We start from the raw sequence: 11,881 nt of genomic DNA, 5'->3' as shown, positions 1-11,881 counted from the left end.
TATATATATTCGTGCCGGGCATTGATGACGCACGCCTTTAATCCCAGCACTCTGGAGGCAGAGGCAGGCGGATCTCTGTGAGTTCGAGTCCAGCCTGGTCTGCAAAGCAAGTTCCAGGACAGGCTCCAAAGCTACAGAGAAACCCTATCTCAAAACAGAAATAAATAGATAAATAAAATTCGTAGCAAGTGGCAAGGTTAGGTAAGGCTTTAGTGGCAGTGAGGAGATTAGCTATGACAATAATGGAACCAGCTGATGGTGGGGAGGTCTTTATTATTCCTATTCATATTTGGGACACATTGAACCTAAAAGTTTTGGTTTTCCTATTGCAAATTCAATTAATTTTGGAGTACTCAATAAGGCTATGAGATTTGACCAGTCCCATAGGGTAGGGTAATTTAAGGTTTGGGTAATTTAAGGTGTGAATTAAAATTATTTGTCAAAAAATAATAAAATTGTCACTCACACCTCTGAATACAATAAACAAGAAATAAATGACCAAGCACTGCTACCCACCCACCAGCAGACACGGGGAAGAATTCAGTGTGGGAACTGGCGTGAGCTGAGTTTGAGTCAGGTCTTCGGTAGGCGCTTGGTAAGCACTGGCCTTAGAAGAACGTGTGCTGGCCTTGTCCCTGAGAGTGATTGCTCTGCAACAAATGGATGCCAAGTGTATACCAAGCCCCATGCTAAGCACCAAGGTCACAGCCCATTGGAGTTAAAAGTGTAGAAAAGTCAACAGATGTGTGCCCCGAACTGAGTGACAATCACTGCCGTCCTTAGAGTCACTACCGGTGAGACTCGGTTACAATACGCTGAGAAACGAAATGTGTAGTTTCCTTCATTTTAATAACTCTTAGGCAGCCATGCGTGGCTCGAGGCTGCGCTTTTGAACAGTGGGTCCGCGGTCCCCTGTCACACACCATAGTTCAGAAACGGAAGGGTGAGGCCACGGGGTTACCGGACCAGGTCAAGATATTGCCCCAGACCCGGGGTGGGCGGGTCAGTTCTTCCCATAACAACAGAGAAACTGACCTGATGGTGGGAGGCCATGGGGGCGGGTGCCTGTCCCAATGGGGAAGTCAGTGTGGAGAGAGATGATTGACAGGTGCGTCTCCGGGCCCCAAACGGGGCAGGCCCCCCCATCTCAGCACACCCCCAAAGCACCAGTAGGAATGACAAGGAGACGCATTACAGCAGCCTCCCCCTTCCACCCCCACCCTCCCCCAACATGCACATGTGTGACTAAGAAGGAGCCACAGTGACCTGTCTTGTTGGTGAACTCGGACATGGTGTGTCCCCTTCACCTCCTGGTGAATGTGAGTCCAGACTGAGGCCCAGACCCTCTGGATCTGGCTCCAGCCACTCTGCTCTGCCCGACATTCAGCACTGGCAGCTCCGTGCACAGACCTGCTGGCATGTTCCCCATCATCATCAGGCCAGGATCGTGTGTCCAGTCCCTTCTCACCTCTCCCGGGAGGGCCTGTGCTGTGCTTGCCCTGGCCACTGGCCCGCCCACGCTCTAGACGCTCCGGACACTGGAAACGCTAGACAGCGGCTCACGCATCCTGAAGCTGTGTGACCTGGAAGCCCGAAAACTGTCTCTGGTCCTCAGCGAGCTGTCAGTGGTGGACGCACCGGACTGGACCTCGGTGATCCGAGTCAGGCAGTCACCAGGACCCCGCAGGCCCAACCAGAGACAGCCACAACAGAGGAAGGCCAGTACTGAGCGCTGCACCTCGCGGCTGCGGAAGGAGTAGATGAGGGGATTGATGGCGGAGTTGAGCACCGCCAGGGCGAGGATCCAATCCATGCCACGCAGGTACTCCTGGGCCCAGACGTTGGAACCGAAGATGTCGGCCAGGAGCAAGCCGAACAGGGGACCCCAGCACACCACGAAGGCCACCAAGATCATCAGCACCGTGTTGAGCAGTCTGCGGGCCTTGCGGCGGGCCGGAGCCCGGGGGCACTTCTTCCCGTTGACCCGGACCACCCTAAAGATGGCCCCGTAGAGGCCCAGGATGGCCACCAGGATGAGGGCGAAGACCACCACGCAGAAGAGCACGTAGCCCTTGGAGTAGAGGGGCAGCAGGCTGGAGCAGCGCGGGAAGGCACACACGCAGTTCCAGCCCAGGAGGGGCAGCAGGCCCAGCGTGGCCGCCAGCAGCCAACACAGCCCGATGCAGCCGTACACGCGGCTGGTCTTGGTGGCCCCGCTCTCGGCCACCCGCACCATGGTGGCGAAGCGCTCGCCGGCCGTGAAGAGCAAGCTGAAGGTGGACGCGGCCAGGGCCATGAAGAGGATGCCCTCCCGCAGGAACCAGTGCGCGGGGGACAGCTGGAAGGTGCGCGTCCCCGACAGCAGCACGTTGACCAGGTAGGCCAGGCCGGTGAGCAGGTCGCTCAACGTGATGTTCAGCAGGCAGTAGTACACCCAGCGGCGAGACCGCATGCGAGTGGCGATGGCGGCCAGCACCACCGCGTTCTCCAGCACCACCAGGCAGCCCGCCGCCACCGACGGTCCCCGCAGCGTCCCCAGCCCGCCACCGTCCTCGGGGCCCCCGCGGCCGGCCAGCCGCCCACTGTGGTTGTAATGCAGGACGATGAGGAGGCTGTGACCGCTGGCCGCCAGCCGGTGACAGGACCAGGTGCTGATGTTCATGGCCTCCCCGGGGGACAGACTGACAGAGGCCCCGGGCAGGGTGGAGTCGCAGCCTGGCCTGGGTTTCCTGTTGTTTGAAATTTCCTGTTATGCTTAAGGTGCCCCCGGGTGGGTGGGGGTGAGGCCAGGGCAGGGAGGGGCATCCTGAGCGACCGTTGAGGGTGGCTGGGATGAGCCCTCTGGCACCCCCACCCCTGCCCAGTGTCCCCCCCTGTCCCAAGGATGGGAGGCTGTGCAGGAGAGATCGTCACTGTAGGACAATGGGTACCACCTGGCACCTTCCCAATTCCAAGAACAGGCTGCTCCCCCCGTGCTTGCATTCAACAGGGGCTTAATAAATGTCAGCCATACATAGACGGCTCATCTTGGGCCTTGTTACTGTGTGCAGCCAGGGCAATGCCACCAAAACACATTAAGTGCCACCGTGCCCAGCAGGGGCTTCAGACTGTTGTTTGGTTTTGTTTTTCGAGACAGGGTTTCTCTGTAGCTTTGGAGTTTGTCCTGGAACTCGCTCTGTAGACCAGGCTGGCTTCGAACTCACAGAGCTCCTCCTGCCTCTGCCTCCTGAGTGCTGGGATTAAAGGCTTGCACCACCACCGCAGGGTGCTTCATAATTTCTAAAAAGTTTTCTTACATTTATTTGTTTTTTTTTTTTCCTATGGTATGTAGGATGTGCAGGTGCCACATCACAGACAGAGGTGGCTGAGGTCAGAGGGCAGTTTACAGGAGAGGGTTCTCTCCTTCCACCTTCTGGGTCCCAGAACCGAACTCTGGTCCTTGCGGCTTGGCCATAAGCCCCTTTATCCACTGAACCATTCACTGGTGCTTATGTTTAGTGACCTCTTACACAGCAGGTGCCTGATCGTCTTTGGTGTGTATACACAGAAGATGTTTAATAAATGTGCACCCCAGCACTTAGGAGGCAGAGGCAGGGGATCTCTGTGAGTGCCAGGCCAGCCTGGTCTACAGAGTGAGTTCCAGCACAGCCAGGGCTACACAGTGAGACCCTGTCTTGAAAAAAAAAAAAAAAAAAAAAAAAAAAAAAACAAAACCAGGGCTGGAGAAATGGCTGTGCTCTTCCAGAGGTGCTGAGTTCAATTCCCAGCAACCACATGGTGGCTCACAACCACCTATAATGAGATCTTGGTGCCCACTTCTGGCTTACAGACAGGATACTGTATAAATAAATAAATAAATAAATAATCTTTTTTAAAAAACAAATAAACAGTAATAATAATGAATATGGGCCACCCATATAGAGCAGGTGCTTAGTAATGTCACCCATTGGAGAAAAAAATCGTCACCCACACCCACTACGTGCTTGGTGAAATTTTGTCGCCTATAGCAGGGACGCTTAGAAAACGTTTGTCGCCCTTCCACACACAGCAAGTGCTTATTAAATGTCATCCAAACACAGCAGGCGCCTAATCAGCGTGCGAACACCTGTGACTCCCCGCAGCGCCGAGCTAGGAGGGGAAACTGAGGCCGCCGGCGGAGGCTGTGCGATATCTGGTTGTATAAATCATCGGGCGACCGCATCGGGAGCAGGCGAGGGATGGAGAAACGGGGTCCCGGCAGGGGCTGGGGTGGCTGTGATCCGCGACCCTGGCCAGCGGGTGTCATTAGCCCTCAGCCCCCGCAGGCCTGAGGCTGGAGGGAGAAGGGGGGAGGGGAGGGGAGGGAGGGAGAAGGAGGCGTGGGGGGGCTTTCCGGTGTCCTGGGGGTCCCGGGAAGGGAAGGGCAGTGATGGGGCAGAGACCCCACTTTCAGCACCCCGTGACCCGGAGGATCACCGCAGCCAGGGTCCCCTTGGAAAGGGTCGGGGCGGGAGACCGCGGAGGGGCGGGACCTAGCCTGGGTGTCAATCATAGGGGTTCGGTCAAACCCTGAACCAGACCAGGATCCTATGCCCGATCCCAGGCTGGGCCCCTTCCCTGCGCCGAGCCCCGATCCCTCTGACCCGTGACCCACGTGAGGCTCAGACCCTGCCCGGTGACCTGGCCCCTTCTCACGAACTCCCCAAGCCTCTAGCCTATGCGGAGCCCTGATCCCAGGACGGACCCTGAGCCTGGCTAATCTCACACCCCTCCGTGCTGACGCTCGCCCTGGGTGAGACCCGGTTCCCAACGGCAGCCTCGCCTCAGACCCGGCCTGTTGGCGGTGAATTCAAGTCAGTCAGCCCTGAAGTGCTGTGCGCGGGAGGACTGAGCACAGCACCAGTGCTGACCAATCCCTCTGATGTTACGACGCAGCCACCATACAGAGCCCAAGCTTGCAAACCCGTGTTTCCCACGGCAGCTCTGGGGGTGCCCCGCAAAGATGAGGTGTAGGTGCCATCTTCTTGTTCCGGACTCGCCCTGGAGACCGCGCTCTGGGCCCCTGTGTGGAAGGCAATTCTCCGAGGTGCACTAAGCAGAGCAGAGCCCCACCCCTGCGCCCAGGTAAAGCCATGCCGTGTCCCGGAGTGGAGTACAATGCAGCTGTGTGACGGGGTATGCGCCAGGGAGCTGCGGAGAGAACTCAGTCGGTAATGTGTCTCCGTGGGACCCGCATCCGGATCCCAGGACCCCCGAGAACAGCCAAGCTGTAACCCCAGTGGTCGGGAGCCAGAGAAGGGGGCTCAGTTCTACGTTCCCATCTATCGCGGTGATGTAACCCGGGGTTGGGTTCCTCCTTCCTCCGTCGTCCCCACCCTGCGTGAGGCGGGGTGTCTCACGGAATTCGGAGCTGCCAGCTCCCGCTGTCTCCAGCTCCCCGGTGCATGACAGGCTTGCACCACGGTGCTGGCTCCTAGGTGGATTCTGGGGATTCAAACTGTGGTCTCCGCACTTCAGCACTTTACCCACAGAGCCATCTACCTGGCCCCCACCCCCAGCCTCTGGCCCAGATTTGAAGTTGTCTGGGTACGATGTCCCCTGCCTGTATCACGGGAGGGACCTTGGGGATGCCAAGGATAAGAAAGCTGCAGTCCTCCTGCCTCGGCCTCCCGACCGCCGCCGCTGGGGACAGTGTTTCTCTACTCCTCATTTTTCGCTCTTATGTTGTTAATTACATTTATTTCTTTGTGTGGGTGGATGTGTCCCCACCATGGACGCCTGCGGGGCTGGGGGACAGCTCTGCGCCCCTGTCCCTGTGTCCATCGAGCGGGGTCGGGGACCAAACTCCGGTTGTCAGACTTGGCCACAAGCGTCTTCTCCAGCTGAGGCATCTCGGACCCCAGTTTCCCCTTTCGTCAGAGGTCCTGGAGTGCGGTGGCGTTGAGTAGTGTCGTGGGCTGGGGTTTGGGGACGGAGGGCTCCTCACAGCTGTGAATAACGGTCTTTGGCTGGCGCCTACCTCAGTACAAGTCGGTAGACAGCAAGCAGAACTTCCGCTCTTCCCCCACCCACCCCCGTACCCCAGGGCGAGGATCGTACGGGAGGATGTGGACAGGGACCCTGGGAAGTCACAGGACCCCAGACTGGTTCTGTCTAGTCTTGTTTGGTTTTGACACAGGGTCTTTTACTAGGTAGCCCTGGCGGTTCTGGAACTCGCAGACATCCTCCTGCCTCCGCTTTCCGAGTGCTAGGGTTAATGGCCCGACTCCTGTCCTTTTCTTAATAACTAGAAGGAGAGCGAGGGAAGGAACTGCAGACGTTTGGGGCCCGGACCCGCGTGGGGAGCAGCGACACTGGGAGCCCTCGCCCCGCAGTTTCCCGCGCGACCGCCAGGGGGCGCCCTGTCCCCCACCACGACCGCGCCCCGCGGGACATCCCCGGTGGTAAACTGAGGCCCGGGGCTGGTCACAGTAGGTTGATCTCGTCCAGGTACCGGGCCAGCACTGAGTCCCGCACGTCCTTGAACACGCTGCGGACGCTCTGCGTGTCCGTGGCGCAGGTGAAGTGTGCAAAGAGACGGCGCGCACGGGACCCCTTTCTGCCGCCATCGTGGGGCTCGGCGCAGCCCGCGTACACGCGCGCGTACATGTCCATGATGAAGCGCTTGGCGGCCTCTGCATCACGCGGGGGACCTGCGGAGAGGAGTGGGGTCTGTTCATCTCCTGTGTGTGGCCCAGGCTGGCGCCAAACCCCCATGTGGCCCAGGCTGGTCCCAAACCTCCTATGTGGCTCAGACCAGCCTAGAACGCCCTACGTGACCCAGGCTGACCTGAATCCCCTATGTGGCCCAGGCTGACCTGAACTCCTTATGTGGCCCCGGCTGGTCCCGAACCTCCTATATGGCCCAGGCTGGCCCCAACCCTCAATGAGGCCCAGGCTGGCCTCCAGGTCACTCTGTAGCCTTGGCTGGCTTTGACTCCTGATGGTCTTGCCTCCACCTTTCCAGTGCTGGGATGATGGGCAAGCAGTCTCAGGCCTGGTTTGTGTGCTGCTAGGGGGCGATGAACCTGTAACCCCTCTGGGGGGTGGGGGAGAGCCGGACCAGCTCTGCCAAAGATGGACAGGCGCCATCCCAGCCAATGGGAATGAGGAGTAACTTGTAAGAGACTTGAGGCAGGGCAAAGGTGGGGTGGGGCTCCCGCACTCATGCTGGGCAAGTGTCCAGAGACCTGAGAGCCAGTCTTCTCTGGGAAATGCAGAGGTCACATGGTGCGGGTGGGGGACGACTCTGGGTGCAAACAGCATGGGTTCGAATCCGGCTTGCGGGGAAGAGGAAGTGGTGCTGTGGGGAAGACTGCTTGCTGCCAAGCGTGAGAGCCTGAGGTCGAAGCCCAGCAACCAGGTAAGATGCCGAATGTGACTCTGTGTATGTGGCCATGGGGACGGAGGCAGAAGGCCGCCTCCACGGTAGCTCTTTTCTGAGACAGGGTCTCCCCGAACTTGGCGCTCACCTATTGACCTTGGCCTTCTGCCCCGGGAGCCCCCGGGTCCTCCCATCTCTGCACAGCACCTAGCCATTTATGTTGCTGGGGATTTGAACTCGGGCCCTCACGCTCGCCTGTAACCTGCAGAGCCAGGGAACTGTCTCTCCAGGCTCAGTTTTCCATGCTCTGTTTCTTCCTGACAAACAGGGTTTCTCTGTGTAGCCCTGGTTATCCTGGAGCTCGCTCTGCAGAGCAGGCTGGCCTTGAACTCAGAGATCCTCTTGCCTCGGGTTTAAAGGTGTGCGCCACCACTGCCCTGCTGGGGTCTTCCATTTGCTAGACAAGCACCCTGCCATCGAGCTAAATCCTCAGGCTATTTCAGTCTAAGCAAATAACTGAGAAAATTGTCACAGAAAGCAAAGCCCAGAGAAATGCCAGCAGTGAATAGGTTTCAGGAATCTGTGTGTGGTGTACGAATGAGACCAGTCCCAGCTGGGGAACTGTTTTAGGAGGATGAGACTGTCCTTTGTTGGAGGAGGCGTGTCCTCGTTGGAGGAGGCGTGTCTTCATAGGAGGAGGTGTGTCCTCATTGGAGGAGGCGTGGCCGTTTGTAGGAGGCGTGGCCAAGTTGGAGAAGGTGTGTCACTGGTTTTGAGAGTTCACTCTGTACTTGCTGCCTACAGATCGGGGTGTAAAGCTCTTGATTTCCGCTCGAGCATCATGCCTGTCTGTTTCCCGCCGTGATCGTGGACAAACGCTCCGGAAGTGTCAACAAGCCAGTGATACAATGCTTCCTTTATAAGAGTTGCCATGGTCATTGTGTCTCTTCACGAAGAAAGAACAGTGACTACGACGGTCTAGGCTGAAAAGTCTCCAAATCACCCGCGTTCTTCCAGACTCTCTCGGCCTTGGGACTTCTCAGTTAAGATGGGGCTGGAGGGGCTGGAGAGTGATCAGAATTTCACGTCTGTCCCCCACTCAGCCACTCAACCTTGAGGAATATGACAGCATGGCGGGAGTGACAGAGCCAGTGGTCAAATCCTGGTCCCAGAGTTCACCGAGGTTGGATTTGAGTGACCTTTGACCTGGTGTCAAGCATGAACGCAGCCTGGACCACGACTGAGAGAGGGTTGAGGTAATGGGTCCCCAGAACCTTATCTGCTCGGCATTGCAGACCATGGCCCGATTCAGAGTGGGTGTTCCATGCTTGCCAATTTCAGCTCCCGTGTCTCCTAAGCTGGCAGGGAACTCACTTCTGTTGGTATAGGGCCCTGGGCACAGGAAGCTAGGGAGCCTGAGGCTCCAGACAGCAGGAACCACCTCCTCCTGCCCTCCACGGTTAGGGTTAGGTATAGCAGCTTCCTCTCTTGAACCTAGGCTTGGCCAATCAACTGTGACGTGACATAGATATCCCTGGGGCTTGATCAAGATAGACGGCCTTTCCCTGGACAAACATCTGGCCACCCAGAATCAGGTGGGCAGTGAGGGGGAGGGGAGTGGAGGTGGGAAGGCTGACTCCCCAGTGCACACAGCACAAGACTCCTTGGGGGCTCCCTGATCCCAGCCATGAGGCAGTGAACACAAATTTACATAGCTCAGCTCTTCCCAAATCTCTAACCATTAGGCTGGGTGGGGTGGTGAACACTCAGGAGGCAGAGGTGGGCATCAGAGGTACAGACCAGCCTGGTCTATAGAGGTGAAGGCCAGCCAGAGCTACACAGTGAGTCCCTGTCTCCAAAAAGAAAGAGAAAGAAAGCCAAATTCCTGACCCAAAGATCTTAAGTAAGGCAGACGCTTTGGCAGTTTCTCCCAACAAAGCAGATCCTTCCAGCTCTAAGTTCCCCACTCTCCAAACACCCACCCCTCCAGGACAGTCCGAGGGAGGGTAGTCAGCACTAGTTCCCACCCCGCTGCTTTGGGCATGCCTTGCTAGGTAGAAGGTGAGTTTCCAATACTGTTTACGTGTGTCATGTATATCTGATTAATATGTATCCTAATGAAGATGGTGGTGGCACACGCCTGAAGTCCCAGCACTCCAGAGGCAGAGGCAGGGGGATCTCTGAATTTGAGGAGAGCCAGGGTTACAGAGAGAAAACTTGTCTCAGGAAATAAAAGGAAAAAAAAAAGAAAAATTACACAAATAAGAAACATATTGGATATTACTGAAAGAGGGTTGATGGACCACATGAAAACTATAGCACAGGACAGAGGTGAGGATCAGCAGTACAGCCCCAGCCTAGAATCCCCAGTGAGGGACTGGGGGCGTGGTCAGGACAGAGCCCCGCCTAATCCCCAGTAAGGGGGTGAAGTCACTGACTACCATGTTCCCATCTGCATGAAAACAAATAGTTCTTTTTTTTTCTTGTTTTCCAGGATGGCCTCAAACTCACAAAAATCTGCCTGCCTCTGCCTCCTGAGTGCTGGGATTAAGGGCATGTGCCATCACTGCCCACTTTAGAAACAGATTTTTATAAAACCTCTCGTTTGCCAGGCGGTGGTGGTGCACACCTTTAATCCCAGCACTGGGGGGGGGGGAGGCAGAGGCAGGCGGATCTCTGTGAGTTCAGGGCCAGCCTGGTCTACAAGAGCTAGTTCCAGGACAGGCTCCAAAGCTACAGAGAAACCCTGTCTCAAAAAAACAAAACAAAAACAAACAAACAAAAAGAGCCCCTGTCATTCGTCTGCTAAGGGTCACCTGACTCTTCATTCCACAGAGGGAGAAACTGAGGCTCATAAACTACCAGAAGCAGCTTAGCTGGGAACTTGTGTCCCTTTTCTCTTTGAAACTTCTGGTGACTCTGGATAAGGACGCAGCCTTGGGTCTCCCCGCAGAGCTGCTTGGGGGTGTGTGTGAAGGGTGTAGCATCTTCTAGGACAACTCACCCTGGAAGCTGGGGAAATATGTGGCCAGGTGCGAGGTGTGGATCTTCTCCTCCAGGATGTCTGTCTTATTGAGGAAAAGGATGACCGAGGTGCTCTTGAACCAGGGCAGCTCTAGAATAGTGCTGAAGAGTGCCAGGCTCTCCTTCATGCGGTTCTGTGGGGACAGAGGCAGGCAGTGGCCCCAGTAGGACGCCCTCGCCCACCGGGCAATGGGCTGGACCCTGTTGCCTCACATTCTGAGTTGAGAACACCCTTCCCAAAGTGACATCTGATTGGGCCACTAGCGTGCGATTGGCCAAGGGGAAGAAGCCACACGTCACCAGAGAGCCATTGAATTCAATGACAGGTGTCCTCACGTAGGGAACTCTGTCTGAAAATGGAAGCACACAGGAGCCTGAGCTCCTGAGCCAAGGACACCAGACACTGGGAGGAACTGGGTCTGGGAGGGTGGCAGCCCTTTCCACACCATGATCTCATGCTCCCTTCTCCCAGAACTAGATAAGAACCGGATGTCTGCATTTTAGGCCACCTGAGCTGCTCTCCTTGATCACAGCGGCCACAGGACCTTGGTATATCCTATGTGGCTGCTGTAGAAGCCAAGACCCATTAATTCAGCATTAAGGGGGCTGAGACAGGAGGACTGGGAGTGGGAGCAAAGCCTGTGTGTGCGTGTGTGTGCATGCGAGAGAGAGAGAGAGAGAGAGAGAGAGAGAGAGAGAGAGAGAGAGAGAGAGAGAGAGGAAAGGCAGAGGAAGGGGTACATCGAGCTATCCTTACAATGGGGGACACTGAACCATTCTCCCAGAAGGTGGTTTCCATGTCAAGCCACAGAGAGAACATCCAGCAACAGGACTGGGGTCCACGGTGACCCACAGAGGTTATGTCGCCTCGTGTGACTTAGGGTATAATGTCATCTGGCCACAGCTGCCCATCCTTGCATAGGTGTGGGTACTTCTGGCAGGGTCAGCAGAAGTTGGGAGACCTGTGTGTGCTGAGATAGCTTTGGGGATCAGGACCCACAATGCACCAGCACAAAAGGTGGAGGGTTAAGGGACTCCTGCTCAGGCTTCCTGTGGGGCTTCCCGCTCAAATGGGGGGGCTTGACCCCCAAAGACACCGTGCCTGTAAGAACAGCTCCCCTCACCTCCTGATCATTCTCCTCCAAGCACTGGTCATACTCGCTCAAGGAGGCCAGGTAGATGAGAGCTATGACGTTCTCAAAACAGTGGATCCATTTCTTACGCTCCGACTTCTGGCCACCAACATCCACGATGCTAAAGAGAGACAAAGAGACCCCACTATTGAGAGGTCATGTGACCCAGTCCCTGCTCACCAGATCACAGGACAGATGACAGTGTGGCCTGCTATATGCCTGTCACATTGTGCTCATGGAGCTGAGGCAGGATTGCTATAAGTGTGAGGGTGGCCTACAGAGTGAGTCTAAGGCCAGCCTGAACTACAGAATGAGGTCCACTTCCATACACACACACACACACACACACACACACACACACACACACACACACACACATATA

At 56.4% G+C, this 11,881-nt stretch overlaps 2 protein-coding genes across 3 annotated transcripts in view; both read right to left on the bottom strand.

The window, feature by feature from the left end:
* Nucleotides 1-832: 832 nt before the first annotated feature.
* S1pr4 (sphingosine-1-phosphate receptor 4) lies at nucleotides 833-3,034 on the bottom strand. The gene has a single exon (XM_050123490.1). It carries the CDS (start codon nucleotides 2,660-2,662, stop codon nucleotides 1,523-1,525), a length of 1,140 nt encoding a protein of 379 aa, XP_049979447.1. The 5' UTR covers nucleotides 2,663-3,034; the 3' UTR covers nucleotides 833-1,522.
* A 2,648-nt stretch (nucleotides 3,035-5,682) lies between these two features.
* Gna15 (G protein subunit alpha 15) overlaps nucleotides 5,683-11,881 on the bottom strand; it is a 22,690-nt gene continuing 16,491 nt past the window's right edge. For both annotated transcript variants that reach the window (XM_050123577.1, XM_050123576.1), the window contains exons 5-7: nucleotides 11,491-11,620; nucleotides 10,347-10,500; nucleotides 5,683-6,671 (exon numbers count right to left, since the gene is read on the bottom strand). In XM_050123577.1, the coding sequence (XP_049979534.1) occupies nucleotides 6,445-6,671; nucleotides 10,347-10,500; nucleotides 11,491-11,620 (511 nt within the window). In that variant the 3' untranslated portion in view covers nucleotides 5,683-6,444. The remainder of the gene's footprint in view (nucleotides 6,672-10,346; nucleotides 10,501-11,490; nucleotides 11,621-11,881) is intronic.

Source organism: Alexandromys fortis, unplaced genomic scaffold (assembly GCF_014885135.2).
Source record: "Alexandromys fortis isolate MF-2015 unplaced genomic scaffold, M_Fortis_MF-2015_v1.1 scaffold_221, whole genome shotgun sequence".
NCBI classification, from domain to species: domain Eukaryota; kingdom Metazoa; phylum Chordata; class Mammalia; order Rodentia; family Cricetidae; genus Alexandromys; species Alexandromys fortis.
Note: the sequence above shows the minus strand (reverse complement) of the source record. Positions and strands in the feature narration are given on the sequence as shown.

What these genes read in the sequence shown, in the direction of transcription:
- S1pr4 (XM_050123490.1), bottom strand. Translation starts at nt 2,662, where the DNA reads ATGAACATCAGCACCTGGTCCTGTCACCGGCTGGCGGCCAGCGGTCAC.